Source organism: Gopherus flavomarginatus, chromosome 14, assembly GCF_025201925.1.
Source record: "Gopherus flavomarginatus isolate rGopFla2 chromosome 14, rGopFla2.mat.asm, whole genome shotgun sequence".
NCBI lineage: Eukaryota > Metazoa > Chordata > Testudines > Testudinidae > Gopherus > Gopherus flavomarginatus.
In genome coordinates this window covers 26,112,765-26,135,365 of record NC_066630.1, presented here as the reverse complement: position 1 = coordinate 26,135,365, position 22,601 = coordinate 26,112,765, and the positions used below count along the sequence as shown (strand labels likewise).

Sequence of the window (22,601 nt, the reverse complement as noted above, 5' to 3'; positions counted from 1 at the left end):
TGACTTCATTTTGAGAATGCAGAACAGTAGTGGCTACTCACAGCCTAATGAAAAAAAGGATTCACATAAACTCCAGCTGCAAGCATGTGATCAGTGCTTAAATTGTAAAAGCTGGGCATTTCCTGATTACCGTATTTGTACATCACATGGAACTGCATGCCCATCAAAACACCACCCCATGACACAACGCTTTTCCTGTTGAATAGCTCATTCAGTATATACCTTTCTCCCACCTAGAAGAGATCAGTGGCAAAATATATTGATTGCTATTTTTGGTAGCCCTTGCTTGCAAACAAAACACAAGAAAATGATGTTAAATCACATCTATTTACAAGCTTTTATTCACTAGAAGTAGGAGAGGTAACAAGCACTAACCATACCCCTACATATTGCTACAATGTTAATGGAAAGTCCTCTTTAAATGGTGTAGAAAGGAGCCACTAGATGGCATCAAGACCTGATTCATAACAAATGACTCACAGACGTACTCTCAGAGAACCTTGTGTCTTTTTGCATCGGCATTATCCCAGGTACTTTATATTTCAAAGAAAAGCCGTTTCCCTCTCTCCTACCACCCCTTGGTTTCTTTTCTCCTCTCTTTTTATCTCCACGTTTCAGTCTGATAGTATTCATTACATAAATCTGTAATGATTTTTTTTTATATAATTAAAGCATCTTTGAGACAGTTTGCAGGAAAAAGTTATATGGTACCATTTTTTTCCTGTGTGTCCCCAATTCTCTAACTGGATCCTTATGGACTCAGCCCTTTCCTGGCACACAGCCCACTGAAGGCACAACACAGGTGCAGGGGTTCACTTGTGAACCTTCTATTGTGGAACCAGGGCTTACTTACATAAAAGACTTTGTAGAAACAAACTGTGCATGCAGAAAAACTTAAATTTTTAACAGATGCAAACCCTACACTGAAACATAAAACAGCTATAGTAAAACTCAATAAAAGCTGGGAAAATTCAAAGGCAAAATTACAAACATTTCAGTCTTAATTCATCCTGTTGTGTACAAGCATTCCAGCACATTCTGATCCTAACATTACACACACAATCCTGCAAGAGTAGTCAGAAGAGTTAAGAAGGGAGGGATAAATCTGGCTACTGACTAAGTGAGTGCAACTTACATTGAGTTTAATTGGCACAGAAGGATATATTTGGTCCTTAAGTTCTGTATTTCCTTGTTCACTGAAGAATTATCTGAATCTCTTGCTAATTCCCCAAAGATAACTTGTTCTTTCCTGATGCAATACACTGGTAGCCAAAGAGTTTTCAATCAATTTATTAAATAAAATATTTACAGTTAGGCATTTATATCTGCACAGAAAGCTTTATTTCAAAACACGCATTTCTAAGGATAGTATTTTGACAAAGCCCTTATAAAAATATTAACGATCTGAACATTTTAGCTTAAAATTGTGTTACATGCCACTATTATACAACACTAGTATTTACATCTTAAAATGGATGAGATGGGAAGTCTAAAATAAAACTGGCAAAACTATGAAGAACTATTGGTAACTAAAGAAAGTTACTCATGTCTTCACTTTAGATAATTATGTAAGCAGAGCACTCATCTGGAAATCTAGCAGGCAGGCAGGCGTCCTACCACCTATTCTCTGTTGAAAAGCATGTTCATTAGCATAGATGCATGCTTCTTTAAGAAATGCTTGACACCCTCCAGTGGTTCCAGTTTGAATAGCAACACATGACAATTTAAATTGTGTATGTAATGTGCAAAATTTTAACGTTCATATCACTAGAAATACTTGAATTATTAAATGCAAACTACTGCAGAGCTTTGTATCGATATAAGGAGACAAGTTTTCTCCATCTTCCATCAATGCCCGAGAGATTTTGCAATATGGACAGATGCTAAAAGGTCAGATTTTATCAAACTGTCACAGAAAACACACTCGTCTGTTGCAACCTAAAAAATTGCGTCTGTGTTTAAATCATCATGGCTCCCTCTTTTCACTGACCGCTGGATCCACATGTGGCTCCTTCTCCAAGAGAAGGTTTAAAAGAGCCCCTGTAAAGTTAGAAATTCAAATACAATCAAATATGCATTCTTGGAAGCATGTAACTCCTGTGGAGGCTTGTATATTTCCTATTTAATGTGCTGCTCCAATGATGTATATAATGAACGAAATAGTTGTGTTCGTCTTTAAAGGTCATGCAAATAATGTCGGCAAACAGCATAAGAGTCAGACCATTTTACTGACATGTTTTCTAAAAAGAAATAGAACTCAGTTTGCTTCACAGCAATTACTGCACAACGAGTAGAGAAAACAACCTTGGGGAAAGGAGGTGCAGTTATTAGTCATCTCCAACCAAAAGTTGTCCACACATTAAAACATACACAGCAGTGCCTTTTAAATATATTCTCTTCTGAATTTCCAGAAGCTGTGCGTATTTTCACCAGGAAATACCATTCCAGTATGTTTTTTCACATTTCATCAGAGCCAAGTGAAAGGACTAAAATAATGCAAACAGGCAATGCTTCTAAACCAAAGAAAGAATATAATATTGTCAAAAGTTGTTAAGATAGAAAAGATTCTTGCTCCTTCCAAAAAAAGTGTGAAAAATAAGTTCTTTTGGATATGTCAAGCTCAAGTGCATCACTGAATAAAGTTCTGTCTTGAAAAGGAAGAATAGAACACTGATGAGTATGAAGATACTGCCAACGAGATATTTTCAATGCCCTCAACATCATGCAATATAGCTGCAGTAACCCAATTCCAGTCCTTCCATCAAGTCTTCAGCACCAACGTCACTGGACAATGTGTGTGCTTTTTTATGTTTGTGTAAGAAATGGTCACTTACGGTAACTGCTGTTCAAGTTGTGTTTCAGACATAAAATCCATTTAGATGTGTGTGTACCCAACGCACCAAAGCTGACGACTTTTGCCTAGCAGTATGGGTAGTGTTCGCACCTCATGGCTGTGGCCCCTCCCCTGACTACAAGAGGCAGCGCCTTTAGTTCTAAAAGCCCATATAAGAGGAGACTCTGATGCAAAGGAGATGGAGGGTGAGTTGTGCAAAACAGGTCTGGATTACATCTCAAAGAACGACAGTTACAATAAGTAACCGTTTCTTCTTCTTCGAGTAGATGCAGACATATATTCCACTTATATGACTCATGAGCAGTACCCCAGTCCAGAGGAAGGGCTCACAGTCTACTGAAGTAAGGATCACAAGACCTCCTTCTGGGGCCTGTGTCCACTCTCGAAGATTTGGTAACAGCATAGTGGTCCATAAATATATGTAAGAATGACTATGTGACTGTCCTGCAAATGTAAGTATGGAAATTTCACTGATGATTAATCACTATTGATGTTGCTTGTTCTCTCATGGAGTGAGCCCGTACCTGCTGAGGAGGCACAGCCAAAGCTATGTCATTATTAATCTAGAGATAGTCTATCCACAGACCGCTGCCCCTTCATCGGGTCCACGTACGACATGAACAGGCCAGGCAAAGCACAAAACTGTTTAGTCCTGTCTAGATAAAAGGCTAGATATCAATGACATCCAAACTATGAAGGTGCTGTACTTCCAGAGAGGAGTATGGCTTAGAGAAAAGATACAGGTAAATCTAGCACGTGATTCAGATGAAACTAAGAGAACACCTTAGATAAAACATTTGCATGTGGTCACAGCATTACCTTGTCCTTTGAAAACTGAATGCAAGGCAGCTCAGCCATTAGGGTCTGCAACTCTCACTCTTCTTCCGAAGTGATGGCTATCAGGAATGTGATTTTCTCAGACAGAAGGGACAGTGGACAGGATACAAGGGGCTCAGCTGGAGGACCCATCAGAGCTGCCAAAACCATGTTTAGGTTCCACATGGGAACCGGTTCACAGACCACAGGATATAAGTGGAGTAGCCCCTTCAGAAATCTCATCACCATGGTACTGGAAAACAATGACTTCCCTTGAATCAGGAGATGCACTGCTGATATTGCTGTCAAATGCACTCTCAGAGAACTGAGCACAAGGCCTGACTTCTGAAGATGTAACAGGTACTCCAAGATGTCCTGGATGGAAGCCTCTGTTGATTGGTCTGCTGGCCAACGAACACACAGAGAATCTCTTTCATTTTACTAAGTAGGCCATCCTAGTGAAGGACTTCCTACTATTGAGAAGGACGTATAGGACGGCCTCTGAGCAGTGCGCTCTCTCTTCATGTAGCCATGCAGCAGCCATGCTGCGAAGTACAGGGAGCTGACTGCAGGATGGAGGGCACGGCTGTGGTCCTGTGTGAGCAGGTCAAGATAGAGGAAGCGGTATGGGAGGCTGAGCCAACAGAGCAAGGAAGTCCAAAAACCAGCACCGTTTTGGCCACACTGGAGCAATGAGGATGACCTGCAGAATGATCGGAATGGGGGGGAAAGTGTACAGAATGGAAAGCCCCTCCAGTAGCACAATAGGCAACACTTTCTGTTTTGTTATGGGACACACAACCTCCATATTGGTGTACATAACTTTCATGTGGTGGGGGTGGGGCCAAGGAATTCAGCGTGTGGGAGGGAGATCAGGGCTAGGGCAAAGGGTGGGAAGGTGAGGGCTCTGGCTGGGGGTGCAGGTTCTGGGGTAGGGCCGGGGATGAGGGGTTTCGAGTGCAGAATGCCCAGGGGTATGGTGGGGAGAGATGATTCCCCCCAGCAGCACCTGGCCTAGGGGAGGGAGAGGTGCCTCTCCCCCACCTGCAGCAGGGCTGGGGTGGGGCTGCGGTAGAGGTGCCTCTACCCCCAGCCGGTCCAGCTGGACTGGGGCTGAGGGAGAGATGACTCTCTTCCAGCTGCAGCAGGTCCGGGTCGGGGCTGGGGCCGAGAGAGGGGTGCCTCTCACCCAGCTGTGGCAGGTCCGGGTCTAGGTTGGGCTGGGGCCATGGGCAAGATGTCTATCCCCCAGCCGCAGCAGGCCGGGGCTGGGGCCGAGGGAGGGGCGCCTCTTCTCAAGCCATGTCAGATATGGGTATGGGCTGGGTTGGGGACGTGGGCGAGACGTCTCTCCCCAGCTGCAGCAGGTCTGGGCCAGGGCTGGGGCCGATGGAGGGCGCCTCTCACCCGGGTCCAGCAGGTCCAGGGCTGAGGGAGAGGCATCTCTCCCCACTGCAACCCTGAGCGCCTGCACGGCACTTACTAGGCTGCTGCACAGCTGTGCAGCTTAGAGGGAACTTAGGTTCCCCACTGCAAAGATGACCCCAAGAACATTCTCCTTCTGTGCTCCTGAGTCTGCTGCTTAAATGACTTACAAATTCAACAGTGCTGTGTACGGCGGGCTTTGCCAAGACATAGCAAGCATGCGTGAGGGGGTCACTGTTGGGGACCATCCCTCCACATGAAGGACAGTGTTTAAACCCTGATGAGGGCATCACCAGGGAATATTAAGTATCAACTATAACACTATTCTAACTACTAACACTAACCACATACAATAAACTAGGCTAAGATGAAATGCGAGGTGGTGAGACTACAACCACACAGCTCCAACTCCAGCCCAACTGAGTGGGGGTTGGGCAGCACCGCTTTATATAGCCAGGGGAGGGGACACAGCCACAAGTGCCACCCCTCCACGGGTACTTCTAGGCAAAAATCTCCGGCATGCTGGGCATGCACATTCCCTAAGTGGAGCAGACATCTGCATGTACTCAGAGAATAAAAATGTTTATGAAGTAAATCACATGGCGTTCATTTGGCATCTTGTTTAATAAAATCTTTGTGGTCTTTTTAGTGGAGCAAATCAGAGCCGCCCTGTAAAAATTGTTATGCCCATGCAAGAGTTTGTCTACTGCAGTTCAGTTCCAGCATGCACAGAGATGGGAGATGAGAGAAGGCTGAACTTAACAATGAAACAGAATCATGTCTACCTCCCCCTGTTTCCTTTTTAATTCCCTCCTATAATAATGCCGGATGACCGCCCCCACAAACTACCACCTTTATGAAAAAGCATTCTGCTATAGCAGGAACAGGACAGATTAAGGAATAACCTTTGTTGATAATTTGATCTACCGTTAATTTTGTATTTTCACTCCTTAGGAATGCTCCGAAGCCACTATACCCTTGTTATCATTATATCAGAACTGTCTTTTTTTCATATTGTTTTTGACATATGTTGATCGCAGACAATCACAAACTCCTGAACTCTATCCACTATTCTTAAATTTTGAAAGAGTTACATACTATATGAGCCCTACTAACAAACAACAACAAGAGCAGGTACAGATGACAAGTCCAGTCAGCCTCAACACTGAATGTCCTCAATTATTGTTTAATTTCTATCCTGTTGAGTGGGTGCCACAACCATGTTAAACAATAAAAAGAACATCAGTGGGAAAATGACGGGAAACCACCACTAGCAGCTAACGGGGATGGGGGCGGGGGGGGGGGGAGGGGGAGAGAATTACCAGTTTGAAACAAAGATAAAATTACCTGTGACCTCGAATGTCAGACTGATCACATACTCCTCCTAAGGCAATCCTATGGAACTCTCGGCCCAGGGTTTTTGCAACAGATCTTCCCACGCTAGTTTTACCGACTCCAGGGGGACCCACAAAACAAAGGATAGGTCCCTTTAGGTTGTTTTTAAGTTGTCTGACAGCTAAATACTCCAAAACTCTCTTCTTCAACTTCTCCATGGCATAATGGTCATTGTCCAGAAGAATTCTAGCTGCACGAATATCCAAACGATCTGTCAAGCATCAAAATGAGGAGATCAGCATAATTTCCCTTTAAAGATTAAAGCATTGTTTCTGAAATGCAATTGATAAAATGTGCTTACTATTGTAAATGGTCACATTTCAGACTCTTTTTCCGAGAAAAAACAGTGACTCACCTTTGCTGTAACCGTTGTTCTTTGAGATATGTTGCTCATATCTATTCCAGTTAGGTGTGCGCGCATCGCGTGCACGGCTGTCGGAAACTTTTTCCCCAGCAGCTACCCGTCGGGCTGGCTGTGCAGCCCCCTGGAGTGATGTCAATATGGTGGCTCTATATACGACCCTGCCAGCCCGACCCTCCTTCAGGTCTTTCTTGCCGGCTACTCCAACAGAGGGGAAGGTGGGGGGGAATGGAATAGATATGAGCAACACATCTCAAAGAACAAGTTACAGAAAAGGTGAGTAACTGTTTTTTCTTCGAGTGCTTGCTCATATCAATTCCAGTTAGGTTACTCCTAAGCCTTACCTTGGAGGTGGGGTTGGAGTCAAGATATTGCAGACTGAAGAATCGCCCTGCCAAAGGTCATATCATCACGAGATTGGTGGATGATGGCGTAGTGCAACATGAAGGTGTGACCTGAAGCCCATGTGACAGCCCTGCAGATTTCCTGGAGGGGTACGTGCGCCAGGAAGGCTGCTGACGAGGGCTCGTGGAATGAGCCCTACAGACGACGGAGGGACATTTGCCACGTTATAATAAGTGTGGATACACGCGGTGATCCATGAAGGTATTCTCTGGGAGAAAACCAGTGCAACTTTCATTCATTCTGGTTGTTCGTTGCCATGGCAGGTTGTCTTGCAGAATGGCTTTGTCCAGTCTATGTAGAAAGTGAGCGCTTTTCTGACATCTAGTGTATGCAGCTGCTGCTCTAGAAGGTCGGCCTGTGGTTTTGGGTAGAAAACCGGCAGGAAAATGTCCTGGAGGACTTTAGGTAGGAGAGCTGGATGAGGTCTCAGCTGAACTTTATCCTGACAGAAAATGGTATAAGGCGGTTCACACGTGAGAACCCGTAGCTTGGCAACCCGTCATGCACTAAGAAGGTGACCTTCCAGGAGAGGAGAGGAGTGAGCAAGAAGCAAATGGCTCAAAAGGGGGACCCATAGACGGGAAAGGACCAAGTTAAGGTCTCAGGCTGACACAGGCAGCTTCATCGGAGGATGGATTTTTTTCAGGCCTTTCAGGAAGCATCCCACGATAACACGGAATTCCTGGCTACACCCAGGTGGAATGCTGAAATAGCCACAAGGTGAACCTTAAGCGAGCCAAAAGCTAGGTGTTGGTCCTTCAAGTGTACCAGGTAGTCCAGGATGCACAGGATTGAAGCATGGAGTGGGAGCACCTGCCATTGAGGGCCCCAGGTGGAAAACCTTTTCCATTTTGCTTCATACGTAATTCTGGTAGAAGGTTTATGGCTTTCCAGGAGCACCTGTCTTACCAAGTCCGAACAGGCATGCTCAGCCTGATTCAACCACGGATCCTCCAAGTCATGAGGTGGAGTGACTGAAGGTCCAGGTGTAGGAGACAAACATGGTTCTGTGAGATGAGATTGCGGGTCAGAGATAGATGCAGTGGGGCGCAGATCGACAGATCCAAAAGAGTGGGGTACCAACACTGGCGAGGCCAAGCTGGGGCCACCAGTATGATGTTCGCCTTGTCTGAGGACCTTGAGGAGTACCTTGTGGACCACAGGAAATGGCGGGAAGGCATAAAGCAATTGGCCGGACCATGGCATCAGGAAGGCAACCGCGATCGAGCCCAGGCTGCGACCCCGTAAGGAGCAGAAGGTTGGCCATTTCCTGTTGTCTGTGAAACTAACAGATTGATTCAGGAAACCCCCAGCTGCAGAAAATGGAGTGCATGTCCGGAAAAATTCATAAATAAGGAAACGTCTGCTCAAGCTGTCTGCCAGTACGTTTTGAACACTCGGCAGGTATGAAGCTTGAAGAAGGATGGAGTGGGCTAAACAGAATTCCCACAGAAGAAGGGCTTCCTGGCAAAGGGGAGAAGACCAGGCTCTGCCTTGTTTGTTTAGATAAAACATGGCCATGGTGTTGTCTGTCAATACTGCTACACAACAGCCCTGTAGGTGGGACAAGAACACTTGGCACATGAGGCGGATCGCTCTGAGTTCCTTGATATTGATATGCAGGATTAGTTCTTCTACCTGTTATAAATCTTGCATTGTCAGGCTCCCGAGGTGTGCCCCCCATCCCAGTGCAGATACGTCTGTTATCAGGGTCAGAGTCGGCTAAGGAGGGAGGAACAGAACTCCAGCACCCACCATGTGGGAGTCCAGTCACCAATGCAGAGATTCGAGAGCATGGCTTGAGATTGTGAGCACCATGTCCAGGTTGTCGTGAGCCGGGCGATACATGGACGTCAACCACGTCTGTAGGGGCCTGAGCCTCAGTCTGGCGTGCTGCACCACGTAGGTGCAGGATGCCATGTGACCTAGCAACTTGAGACACTGCCTCGCTGTGGTAGTGAGGAACCTGCAAAGCTCGGTGATTATGTTCGCAAAAGCCAGACGTCGGGCCTCCGGGAGGAACGCTCTCACTTGGTTTGCATCCAGAACTTCCCTGATAACTCTATTGTTCAGGTTGGGGTGAGAACAGACTTGCCGACATTCAATATGATGTTCAAGCAGTTGAACGTATCTGTGACCATCTGCACCTGAGACTGAACTTGCTGGTAAGATCAGCCCCATATGAGCCAGTTGTCTAGGTATGGGTAGACGTGTATGTGATGTTGGCGAAGAAAAGCTGCCACAACCACCATGCATTTGGTGAAGCCGTGAGGGATGGTGCACAGGCAGAATGGGTGGGCTGTGAACTGATAGTGCACCTCCTTCACCATGAAACAGAGAAAATGTCTGTGGAACGGGGTGATTGAAATGTGAAAGTAAGTGTCTTTCATATTGAGGGTGGCGTACCAGTCTCCTGGATCCAGTGAGGGAATGATAGTGGCCAAGGAGACCATGTGGAACTCCAAGTAGACAATACATTTGTTGAACTCCCTAAGGTCCAGAATGGGCCTTAGGCCTCCTTTTGCCTTGGGTATGAGGAAGTAACGTGAGTAGAAACCCTTGCCCCTGAGCTCCCAAGGCATCTCCTCCATCACTCTTAGGGCAAGGAGTGCACCTCTGGAATAAGAAGTTGCTCGTGAGAGAGGTCCCTGAAGAGGGATGGGCAAGGATGGTGGGAGGGCAGGGTGGAACAGAAGTGGATAGATAGAATATCCTGCCTCTACCGTGCGGAGGATCCATCAGTTCGATGTAATAAGGGCCCGGGGCGCACCCCCCTCCCAACTGCTATACTACACTTAACACTAGAGAAAACTACTAACAATTAACTAACAAAGGTAACTATATACAGAGATAAGAGATAGCTAGGGAGTAGTGGAGTGCAGTTATCCTGAAACTGTGTTACTCAGAAACAAACGAAGATGCAAAAAGCAGGAGGGACTATTCCAGAAGTGACAAATAAATGCCAGAGATCTTCCAGCATTTGCTTTCTACTAGACACAGGCCTGATCTAGGACATCCTTATCCATATACAACTGTCCTCATGTGAAGAGACTGGGACCAAACCGAGGATTTTGCATGGAGCCCACCTCTACTATCTACCTCCAGTGACCTAGTGCTGGAAGCTGTTAAACTCTCTTGAGCAGAGCAGGATTCAGCAGGTTGGATAGAATGCCTCCAATTATTACCAACTTATTTTAGGATGCATTAGTGATTCAACAATCAGTACTTTGTCCAAAGCCATTTCTGAGCTAATGGACCACATTGTTAAAGGCTGAAAATGGTGTATTGCAGCTGCCATGTTTTAAGAAAGACAAATTGGAGAGCCTGACCAGTTGTCATCATTAAATTTCACTTTATGCAAGAGTTGAGGTTTTACTCTGGTGTCCTGGCCAAATTCCAGACAGCTCCATTTGAACGGTGCATGAAGGGATTCCTTACATATCGCATACCTATTTCACAGTAATGTGTTAACGTTTATAAAGTACTGAGTTCCTTGGACAAAAGGTGCCACGTAAGTATTACTATTGGCATGAAAAGCAAAGAGGCAGCAACTGGAGAAAAAGCCAGAGATAATATCTTCTGATAAAGTGCAGCTTTGCCACAGAAAAAGTGTTTTGACCTTAGGCAAATAAATAACATGTCAGTCCCAAGATACTATATGTTCCACATATTCCCTTATGATGAAAATATTTTTATTTAAAATGCATACACATTCTCTGTAAGAACCCAGTGATATTTTCTTAAAAAGCCACCACAGTACTGAGCCACCAAGGGGGCAAAAATACAAGTATAATTGTATTTTTCAAGTTTCTAATACACTACTGTGAATTTGTTACAGTGCATATAGGCACAGAATGTATGTGTACATACAGTACACAGCATGCCTGAGATTGCAAAGCCAGCACATTTGTCCAAGGTGACAAGATTCAAGCCATCTTCAGCATGGTGTCATTTTGGAAAGTAGAGAAGTAACAGATGTAGTTAAACATTCCACCAAGAGAACTGAAAGAGTCCTGTGGTTCAGATTGTAAATAAATTTCAAACAACAGCATGCTTTGAAAACATTTATATTCCCAGGCAGATATTAAATATGAAAAAATCAGAGTATTGTTTAGTAACATCAATAACGCAGTGAGATATAGGGCTGTGTAGTGCCAAAGTAAATGCAAGTTGATCATGGTAGCTGAAAGAATCTTGCTAAGTATTTTTTTCAGTTTAGTTTCAGACCTACAGTTTTTATTTAGAATGATAAAAATCTTTATATTGCAACTGAAATTGTCCTTTTCTAGTTTTCAGTTGCCTAACTTTCAGTCACTCTGTATTTAAAAACTAGATGAAATCACTACAAAGAAGAACTTCAACTTATAAATCACTCAGTCGTACTAAAATATCCATTTTGGGCACTAGCGTCATCAGTGTCATCAGCCCAACCTTGTGAATGCATTAGCACCTAATGATTAGCTGAAAGCTGCTGCAGAATCAGCAAATGGAGCACAGAACTCTAACCTACTAAAACATTTATTAGAAGAAATATTCTAGTCTATATTCAGCTGAGCAAATCCAAGCAAACTCTCAGGACTTCAGAAGATCAACACAAAAGAACCATACTGGCCATACTTGGTCAGACTAGTGGTCCATCTAGCCCAATATTCTGTCTTCCAACTGTGGTCAGTGCCAGATGTTTCAGAGGGAATGAACAATTTACTGAGTGATCCACATCCCCTGTGCACTTTTACAGATTTTTTACTGTACGCTCCCTTTTTCCAAATCTAGACTGAAAATGTAATATTTACTCAACACCGACTATTAACTTTAAAGTGCCTCGATCCAAAACAGACTCTGAGAGGCTGACCTGTAAGGCTATGTCCACACTACGTGCTAGAGATGTAATTCCTATTCTCGTGTACACATGCTCAAACTCTCTCTCTCATCGAGCTAGTACAGTTATAAACAACAGTATGGCAATGGTAGTATGGATAGGAGCAGCAGAGGCATGGCTTACCCATACTGAGTAGGTACCCACCAGATTGAGGCAGGTCTGCATTCAGCACATGCCTCCACTGCTGCTGCCAATCGTACCACAGCTAAACTATACTCATGCTAATGCAACTATCTGTACACAAGCAGGGGACTCATACCGCTAGCTCACAGTGTAGACATGGCCTTTTCACTGCAGTCCCAAACTACTAGAATAAACTAACTGTTCCACTTTAACAGGCATCAGCAATGTCGAGGTTTTAGAAACTTTTGATCTCTTAACTAACACTGTCAAAGCAAAAAAAGCTGAATGATTTTTAGATGTTTTAACTATGAACAGTTGACCCAACAGTTTCTGCCTACAATGGTGCTACCATGTTTAACAGCATGTAAATTAGCATGTTTTGTAACATGGTCCACCTAAGCTATGAGTGACCTACATTCTGCTGTTTATACCATACAGAACATGTCCTGGAGTAAGACTGTCAACTGTTCTCCTGTTGGAACCCTGATGAAAACAAGATATACATTTCATGGAGCTCTCTCTGTAACCAAATATTTAAATAAAAATTCAGCAAGGAAACAGATTTATTTGTCAAGCTTCTGTGAGGTTCCTACAGAAATGTGGAAACAAAATTACTTTACAAAACAGTGGAAACTACCTTGTCAGGCTTCATTTGAATCAGTGGCTCTCAAACCTTTCCAGACTACTGTATCCCATTCAGAAGTCTGATTTGTCCTGCATACCTCCAAGTTTCACCTTATTTAAAAACTACTTGTTTACAAAATCAGACATAAAATAACAGAAGTGTCACAGCACACTATTACTGAAAAATTACTTATTCTCATTTTTACCATATCATTATAAATAAAACAATTTGAATATAAATATTGTACTTACATATCAATGTACAGAATATAGAGCAGTATAAACAAATCACTGTCTGCATGAAATTTTAGTTTATACTGACTTTGCTAGTGCTTTTTATGTAGTTAGCACAAATATCTAGATGAGTTGATGTACCCTCTGGAAGACCCCTGCGTAACCCCAGGAGCACACGTATCCCTGGTTGAGAATCAATTATTTAAGTAACAGACCTATTTCCTCAGCTGTTTGCATATCTTCAGTGATGCTCAAAGCAACAAGGAGACACACAAGGCAAAACCACATTGGCTTCAGTGACCTGTTCTTCATAAAGATGTCATCTGGTCTAAAGTTTTATTGCTGTTTTGTTTTTTATTCATTTTTAATTTTTTTTAAGGATAATGAGTGAGTGCCAAATGCAAACTCATTGAACAGGCAGAAAAGAATATGCTGTGAATTTCTAAGAGAATATCAACAATAATCACTTAAAAAACATTAACCTATGGGCTTTAATGACTTTAAAATCTAACGAAAAACAAAATACATGACCTTAATAAAATAAGAAAAATTAGGCAGCGATCAGATCAAATCTTTTCGCTCGGTGATCCTCTAATCATAATTTTTCTGATATACACACAAGTTACATTTCATAGCCACTTGATTTGTTTTACCAGGTTAAGAATAATTTATTTTAAAAACCAAATTGGCACACTAAGGATATTTCTGCTATCAGACCATGCAACAAGAATTTACAAGACAGACCCAGTTAGGTACCACAGTATTTAATTGCCAGATACTTATCCTGGAATTTCTCTATGACAGACAATCAGCACCAAAGAAGGACTAACAGGCATTTACCTTTTGTACTTTTGTTCCATGGAAGTTCCACCATTAGTTCCAAATAATTTCTGGTCAAGGCATATTCTGGCATTGATTGAGGCATTTTCTTTAACCTGAAAGTACATATATTTAGTAGATGCGTATCAAGGAGATAGTAAGTTTCAGCTGAGAGTTTTTCTTCCTACCACAAAACCTGTATCTGGTACATTGAGGCCCACAGCATTCCTATTTACTACACTGAAAATCTTAATGCTAAGAAATGAAGCAGAGTACTGTTGTATGAATTATAAGATTGTGGTTTTTTTCTGATTTGGGTCTGAACTAGAAAAACCTGAACAACATTTCAGTTTGGTTCTAACCAAAATTGAAATATTTCACACACACTCACAGAAACTAAACGAATACAAATGTTTTGTGTTTAGATTTCAGCTTTTTTTAAACCTTTTTTGTTTTTTAAATGAATATAGCTAAATTTCTAAACAAAACATTGTTTCAAAATGCTTTATTTCAAAATGATCAAAATTAATTATTTTGACTTTTTCTTTTCTTTTTTTTTAGTCAAAGCTATTTGTCAAATTCCACCTGAATTTGCAAACATTTATGATACCCCAAGAAATGTATTTTCTGACAAATTTAATATTTACCAAAAAAATTCACCTAGACCTACTGAGAGTCATGCATGAAAACAGCACCTTTGTATAACAGCACAAACAAGCAGAGGCTCTCCCTCATATTTACACTGATGAGAAATCTCAAATTTATATTATATATATATATTAACCAGACGTGCCACATTGCTGTAGGTGTCAAAAATGTTTCTCGTGTTTATGCACCATACATGCCCAATAGTAAGGGACCTCCCTGAGCCAAGACTGGGCAGTAGTACTATCACCAGATGCTCGTTTGTCTCTGTTTTTCAAGACCTCACTAACATATACCCATCCTGAATCTGTTCTTCAATATCTGCAGTGATGGAGCCTTGATCATCCTTCTTGGCATCTATTCCACTGCACATATTTGAAAAAAATAACTCTCACCTGAAGCTAGTTCAAAATCTTCTATTATTAGCTGTGTGCAGGTGCAAATGGAATGCAGATGCAACTTAGTAGCTGTGCCTCTAAGTAACTGACTGTAAGCCAAAAATTAGGTAGTCAGATGTCACCAGAAAGAATTGTGGGCAAAATACCTAAGATGGAGTGTTCAAAAATGCAGGTGCAAAAAAAGAGGCAGAGAATCAGCCCTTTAGAAATGTATCCCTAAAGGTTTCCCTCCTTATTTCTACCGTAATGGATTTTATTTATGTATCATTTTTATCTATACCAGGAGTAGGCAACCTATGGCACGCGTGCCGAAGGCGGCAAGCAAGTTGATTTTCAGTGGTGCTCACACAGCCTGAGTCCTGGCCACCGGTCTGCGGAGATCTGCATTTTAATTTAAATTTTAAATGAAGCTTCTTAAACATTTAAAAAACCTTATTTACTTTACATTCAACAATAGTTTAGTTACATATTATAGACTTATAGACAGAGACCTTCTAAAAACATTAAAATGTATTAACAGCACACAAAACCTTAAATTAGAGTGAATAAATGAAGACTCGGCACACAACTGCTGAAAGGTTTCCAACCCCTGATCTATACCCTTACTAAAATCCTAGCAGGCTATTATCCACTGCATTTTCTTTATCTACTAATTAATTTAGAAACCTCAAATTTGATTGTAATTTCCTACTTTAATAAAGAGAAATAGATGCCCATAAGCCAAAAGTGTTCCCTACTGCAGTGTTTTACAAAGTTCGGGTCACGACCCAGTACTGGGCCGTGGCATATAAGGCACTGGGTTGCCTTGCTCAGCAACGAGGGACCCTCTGGTCAGCACTGCCAACTGGGACGTTAAAAGTCCTGTCAGCGGTGCTGCCCAACTAAGGCAGGCTAGTGTCTTCTTGTTCCAACAACACACTGCGCCTCAGAAGCAGCCAGCAGTGGGTCCAGTTTCTAAGCAGTGGATCCCATGGAGCTCCACACGCTGCCCCGGACTCACGCACTGGCTCTGCACTCACTGGCCTGTGGGCGAGAGCCACATAGAGCCACTTGCGCGTCTCTGCCTAGGAGACAGACCTGCTGCTGGCCGCTTCCAGGGTACAACGTGGTCTGCGATACCAGGACAGACAGAAAGCCTGTCCCTGCACCCTGGCTGCGCTGCTGATTGGGAGCTGCCAGAGGTAAGTCCGTGACTCAATCCCCTGTCCCAGCCCTGAGCCCTCCCACACCCCAAAACCCTCATTCCCAGCTCCACTGGCTCACGGGCATCAACAATTTCCTTCAACTGGGTCCCCAGAAAAAAAATTGGAAAACCACTGCCTTAGTGGATAGAGCACTGGACTGGGACTCAGGAGACCTAGAGTCCAATCCCAGATTGTTCACTGGCCTGCTAGGTGACCTTGGGTAAGTCACTTCATCTCTCCTTGCCTCTTCTTCTCCACTATAAAAGGAGGATAATGAGGTTTGCCTTCATTGTAAAGTAGTGACATCTCCTGATGAAAAGTATTATATATGAGTATTACAGGGCAGGCTAGTGGCATCAGCTATTATTAAGTTTGCCCCAACACTTACAATTATAAGACCCTTTTTTCAATTTAACCCAACTCTTCACAGGTGGCCACATATTATGTTTTCCTAATTTTCTGGTTGCCCAATGGGAGACCCTGGTGCTTCATTTGCAGAAGTGCAGAGTGCTCGCAACTGATGCCAATGGAAGATGTATAATGCCAACTACTCGAATAAGTCAGGTCCTAGTGTCCCAAATTGTCCAAAATTAGTGGGTATTTTTGACCCTAATGTCTCTGAGCCTCAGCTCCCCAAGTGTAAAATGGGGATAATACCACTCCCTCACATCACAGGGATTCTGTGAAAATAAATTGCACATGCAACCTTTATTCTAGCATTTCCTAACTTCTGAGTGCCCGATTTGCAACCTGAACAACATGCTATTAACATAGCTTTTTGTGCAATTATTTCTATTGACCCATGAAAATATAAGTGCTATTTAAAAAAAAAAAAAAGAAAAAAAAAGGAAATTAAACCTTTTGGCCTTTTAGCTAAGAGATCCCATACATTATTTTCATCAGCATGATTTAATGATAAAGTCCATCCTCCTTATTTTAAAGTTTTTGAGACCGTTCCACATCTCCGAATGTTATACAGATTTTTAACAGCACATCACCACAGCCAAGCACTAACATTATCATAAACATAGGTTTAAAGCTTGAGCATGTTACCTGTTTTCTAAGCAATGAAGATTTAGAGAGGCTTTAAGTTTTTAGTGTAAAGTTATACTGATTCTTAATCATCACTCAGGGGCTTTTTTCAGGTTTCCTCTAATTTATAAACACTTTTTTTAAACTATCAAAATGATGAAATTAACACTATGTAAAAACATCTCTGTTCTGCTTGAAATGTAATCTTTTTTATTTTTTTTACATAATCAAAAACCTACAAAAATATATCATCTCAAGAGGAAGACAGGCTTTCGCAAGAATGGCCAATTGGAAATTTAAAGTCAATTAATAAACGTTGGAAAACCTCACTATTACAGAGATTTTATGACCTACCTTTTTATTTCTTTTACACAAACTTTAAGAGCTTGCTCTGGCATACTGGATGTTTTAATTTTCTTTTCTAGCATAACAATGTCATCATGATCTTCATCCTCCTCTTCATCTTCTGCAGTACTTGGAACGTGATTGATCCTCCGAATAGGACGAATAGCTACAACCTAAGAAGCGGAAAACAGAAGCATAAAATGGCACACAAATATCTTTCAGAAGATAAACTGTGGTTTAAATTGAAGTTAAGGGCTTGATGCATAATTTACTGGATAAGGTTCTTTGGCTTGTTTTACGCTGAAAGTCAGACTAGACAGTTATAATGGTCCCTTCTAGGATTAAAATCTATGTCTTTATTAACCTGTTCTAAATATGATCTCATGATTATTAAAGTAAAGAAACATTTATCTTACGGCACCTGTTTACAAAAATACATTAATTAACCAGCCATACCTACGGGACACTAGAAGACAAGAAAGAAATTTGAAGTGTTATTAATTATACTTTTAAAATCTCTGCATTAGAGCACACAGTAATAATTGAGTAAGACTAACCTTCACAGTGAGTAAATAGGGCTCTTACTTCCTCCCCCCTCAATTCCCATAAAAGTAATTGTTCATCATTAAACATGGTTGTATATATATGAATATATGTGATCAGACTACCACGTTTTGGAAAACTACAGGTCTCAATGCTTGTTTCATTCATGTATAAAACACCCATTTCAGAAGTAACAATTTTATTCTCATACTATTGGACAATAAAGGTCACATTCGGAAAGAGACCTCAACATGAGCTTTAAAACTGTACTCAGTTTTTCACTTCTAAAGTTTTAGATAGCGCAAACAGAATTTGCACAAGCAAATTTGGTCATGAAATGATTCTGTTTAAGACAATCTGTTTTTTTTTAAATGGATGTCAAATGTGCTTAAAGCCTTTGCTCAGGTGCTTTTATATGGTTTACTAAAAATTTAAATAAATAGCTATCTTGTGTAGAATATGGGAGGTGGACGTTTTATACAGGTTATTACCTGGATATGAAAAATTATGGTCACAGAAATTAAATATGAATGATTGTGGGTTCAATTTTAGATGCCATTTTTGAAAATGAGACCCTATATTTAATTACATTATTCCTCTCTGCCAAACCATGAAGTGCATTTGAGAATCCCATGTTTAAAAGTCAATACCCTTTTATCATCATCCTGTTTGCGTTTTCTCGTTTTCTGAAGCAGCTTCAGGCCTTCAATCTGTCTAACAAGCAATGGTATAGTCATCTTGAATCGCTCCTCCAGGCTAACAGCATCTAAAATCTAACAGCAGAAAATGAGAGTGAAAATAGTTAACAGTATTTTTCTGTAGCATTTAGAGGTTAGTCTATAAGTAATGATAGCACACACATTTTCTCTGGGTTAATGATGCAATGTTATCAGAGTTCTGAAGTAGACAGTTTGCAAAAAAATATGAAAGCAGTTATTAGTAACAGCAGAATGGAATATAAGGCTCCTATCTCAGATGTGTGAAATGACTTTAGAGTTTGGTTTATGCTTTGCGTTTGTTGTTATGTCATGCACATGTCATGCACCTGACAGGCCATGGCAGCACAAGCAAAACCTTGACACTCAGCCCTTCAGTAAAGAGAACACATGCAAATCCACTTTTAGTGGTGGTCTGCAGCTTACCAAGGAGATTCTTCTACATGCCACTCTCTTACTCAACATATTCTGCTCTCTCTCTTTTTCCTCTCTACCAGCTGCTTTATTGATAGAAACAAATTATTACTGTTAGCACTGACAAGCCAATACCGCTATAGAAAACCGAACTGGGGTCCAGTGCACCAAGAGAACTCTCAATTAAATTCTGATGGTAAAATATTTACATGCAAGGGTGAAGTAGAATCTCCAGGTGAACTATTTAAAATCCCACGTTTAATTAGCAGCATGGCAATTACAAAACAAAAAAACTTTTTACTTATGAACAGAGCAAACGGGATACAGAAATCTCTGAGACCAATAAATATTAAACCTTATATGCCATTTTCACAGTGTAATTGTATGCCAAAGAAATTAAAGCAGTTAGATTTATACCCATTTTCTAAGAGTCCCCAATGCTCCAGTAGTCTAATCTCCCACAACTAACTACAAAAGTAACTGGGGTAATTGACCAAAATGCATGAACACAAACAATGGTACAACAGTAGCCTTTGAACTCAGTCTGCCAACTCAATATAGTTTTGAATAATGTGGAAATATTTTTTAAAACAGTCACACAGGTGCAATGAAGACAATTACTTTTTTTTAAGCACAATATTAGTACTTTATAATTTCCAGAGATGAGTGATTCTGAAGTTATCTAATAGTGGATTGAACTGTAACTGCTAAACCCTTGGTTCCCCTGGAAGTTTAAGGCAGAAGCATACAGTACCTGCAGCTTTTCTTGGTTGCTTGTGCGTATGATTGAAGTTAGTACATCTGGTAAAGCTTCTCTAGGCAGATTGTCTAAAAGACGTCTCAGCTTAGCAACTGCAGGGACAGACATATCCAACATTTCAACCAGCTGTAAGGAGGAAACAAGGAAGTGAGAACAATTTACAGTATTCCTGGTGTTTCTTTCTGATGTGAAAAAACAGTTGTCCAGATATTATCAGTAAGGTGAACAGCCACAAACCGAGAAATAATTGAGTCTTTGAAAGGAAAAGATTTCTATTTGCATAGCTAAATAGCACTTCTAACAGTCAGCAAAAAGAACTAAGAGGCATTAAGTTAACCCCATCTCCCAGGACTGTCAAAACTTCAGTTTCTTCGCTTGTTTGTTTGAGATAGACGCTAAATATTATTAAAGTTCTTAGTGCTTTCTTCAACCTCTTTTATTCAGTGTTAGAAAGGAAGAAAGAACAAAAACTCTCCCATTCACACTGTACCAGATCTTTTTGATCCCATAAAATGTGATTAGAACAGTTATGATACTTTCTCTGACATCTCAGATTTGTGCATCCCCGGACAAAATAATTTCTATATAGTTGTTTTTTGTTTGATTTTTGTTTTTTTATGGTTAAGGGGCAGTACCTTAAACAGACTTTTAATAATATTCTTGTTACAAATAGAACAATTTAAAGCTTACCCTGATACATGACAATAGTCACGTTTGTTCCTTCAGAATATTATATTAAGGTGCATTTAAGATTTACATAGCTCTGAGTATCTCATTTTTGGGATAAGCAAAACACTTTAGACCCCGGCGCTCCTAGTGCAACCTAAAAACACGTTAAACTCTGGTGCTCCTAATGCAACCTTCAGGAAGTCGTTGCAAGCTGGGGGAGAAATTAAGCTAAGTCTGGTATCTTCTATTTAATCTTTCCAATTTATTTAATTTTCTTTCAACAAACTTACTCAACATACTTTTTCTCCTTCTGTAAATGGAGTCTGCTAAGACACCACCACTCAGTTCATTCAAATTCTTCTACCAATCACTTCTCCCATGGTGCCCACAAAAGTAAAAACAGCAATTATACTTTCAACGCCATTTTATACTTTCAGTGCCAACTGCGGAAATCAGGCCTTCAGAGGATTTGGCACAATTGTCACCAAGGCCTAATCTGAAGACAACAGGACTATGCAGTTGCAATTTGGATAAGAGTTCTTTTATTACTCGAATGATGCAGGAGATGGAAAGAACCCTGCTTGACTCTGAGAAAATAAGATATGGAAATCTGTGTAAAACAATGAATACAGAACCCCACAATGCCATTTTTCATTGCTTTTCAGGGAAGAACCACACTTTAATACCACCAGCTCTGGGCATCCATTATCACATTCCATTCCAAAGACAGCACCTCCAGCAACCCAGTGCCTCCGAACACTAACCTACCAACATCTTTTTTTGCTACGTAAGTTTTCCTTAGCTATGTCTGATTCAAGGGCTAGATTCTCCAGAGGACTGTCTCTTCACTCCCAGAATCAGGCCCCATTGGGATTCATAAAACCCATACTTAGCTGCCGCAAAACCCTGTAGGCACCTAAACTTTGGCAGTAAAAGTTCTCTCTGTGTCTATGTTTCTGCCTGTGCACAAGTGCACTGCAGCCCCCCTCCAGGTATGCAAACACCTAAGCCCCAAACCCCGCCCAAGTCTCGCCACCCTGGGGGGAACTGGAAGGGGGGAGCCAAAGCCCCAGCTTCCCAGGCCAAGGGGCCAAAGCCAAAGGGCTTCAGCTCCAGGGAGGGGGCCTGTAACTTAAGTCAGCCCTGGCAACCCATTTAAAATGGCGTCCCGACCCCCAGTTTGAGAAGTGCTGTTCTAGAAAATTTAAGCAACGAACCTGTACTGCATATTTGTAGAACTGTTCTGACAGCTCTCCCAATTCTTCCTCGGATTTAGTCTGGTTGGTAAATTGTTCAAGTCGGTCCAATTGTTCAACCTCAGCAACGGGATATGGTTTTTCTTTCAGCAGTTGCAAGATTTGAAATCTGCAGAGGCCAGTAATTAGCAAGGTGTAATGTGGTTTAGGCCAGTTACTGCCAACTACCTGAACTGCCAGAGCAGCAGTGCCAATCCTGAAAATATTCCAAAAATTCATGTTATTTGCAAGCATTCAGCTGAGCGTTTTACCCCAACAATCAAATCACCATATATTCTCGTTCATAAGCTGAATTTTTTAGTAAAAAAGAGAAGCACCAGAGAAGGGGGTCGGCTTATGAACGGGTATAGAGGGGGAGAGGTGGGACACAGCTCCTCCCCACAATGGAGGGAACAAGGAGAGGCAGCACAGTCAGTAGAGCCAGAAGGGAAGAGGCAGGGCCAGAGTCTCTGCTTCTGGCCACACTGCTCTCCCCACAGCCTCCAAAGCAGCTGCAGCTCCGGGCCTGGCAGGCTGCAGCCATACCACCCAGCCCAGCGGAACATGCTGCAGCTGTGCTATCCGGTCTGGCCTGTCAAAGAAGGCTGCGGCTGTGCTGCCCAGCCTGCAGGAGCAACTCCAGCCACGCCAGAGACATCCTCCTCAGCCCTCGCCAGATAAGGTGGGAAGGGGAAAGCGTGGGGGTCCCGGCTAGGGGTGGGATC

At 41.9% G+C, this 22,601-nt stretch overlaps 1 protein-coding gene across 2 annotated transcripts in view; it reads right to left on the bottom strand.

Moving 5' to 3' along the window:
- The window catches only part of LONP2 (lon peptidase 2, peroxisomal), an 89,464-nt gene that overhangs the window by 59,810 nt on the left and 7,053 nt on the right, over window positions 1-22,601 (bottom strand). The window contains exons 2-7 of one of the 2 annotated variants that reach the window (XM_050923067.1): window positions 21,859-22,006; window positions 19,967-20,098; window positions 18,733-18,855; window positions 17,549-17,712; window positions 13,957-14,051; window positions 6,443-6,701 (exon numbers count right to left, since the gene is read on the bottom strand). In XM_050923067.1, the coding sequence (XP_050779024.1) occupies window positions 6,443-6,701; window positions 13,957-14,051; window positions 17,549-17,712; window positions 18,733-18,855; window positions 19,967-20,098; window positions 21,859-22,006 (921 nt within the window). Of the gene's footprint in view, window positions 1-6,442; window positions 6,702-13,956; window positions 14,052-17,548; window positions 17,713-18,732; window positions 18,856-19,966; window positions 20,099-21,858; window positions 22,094-22,601 lie in introns of both variants that reach the window. The other variant, XM_050923066.1, reaches the window with a different exon arrangement.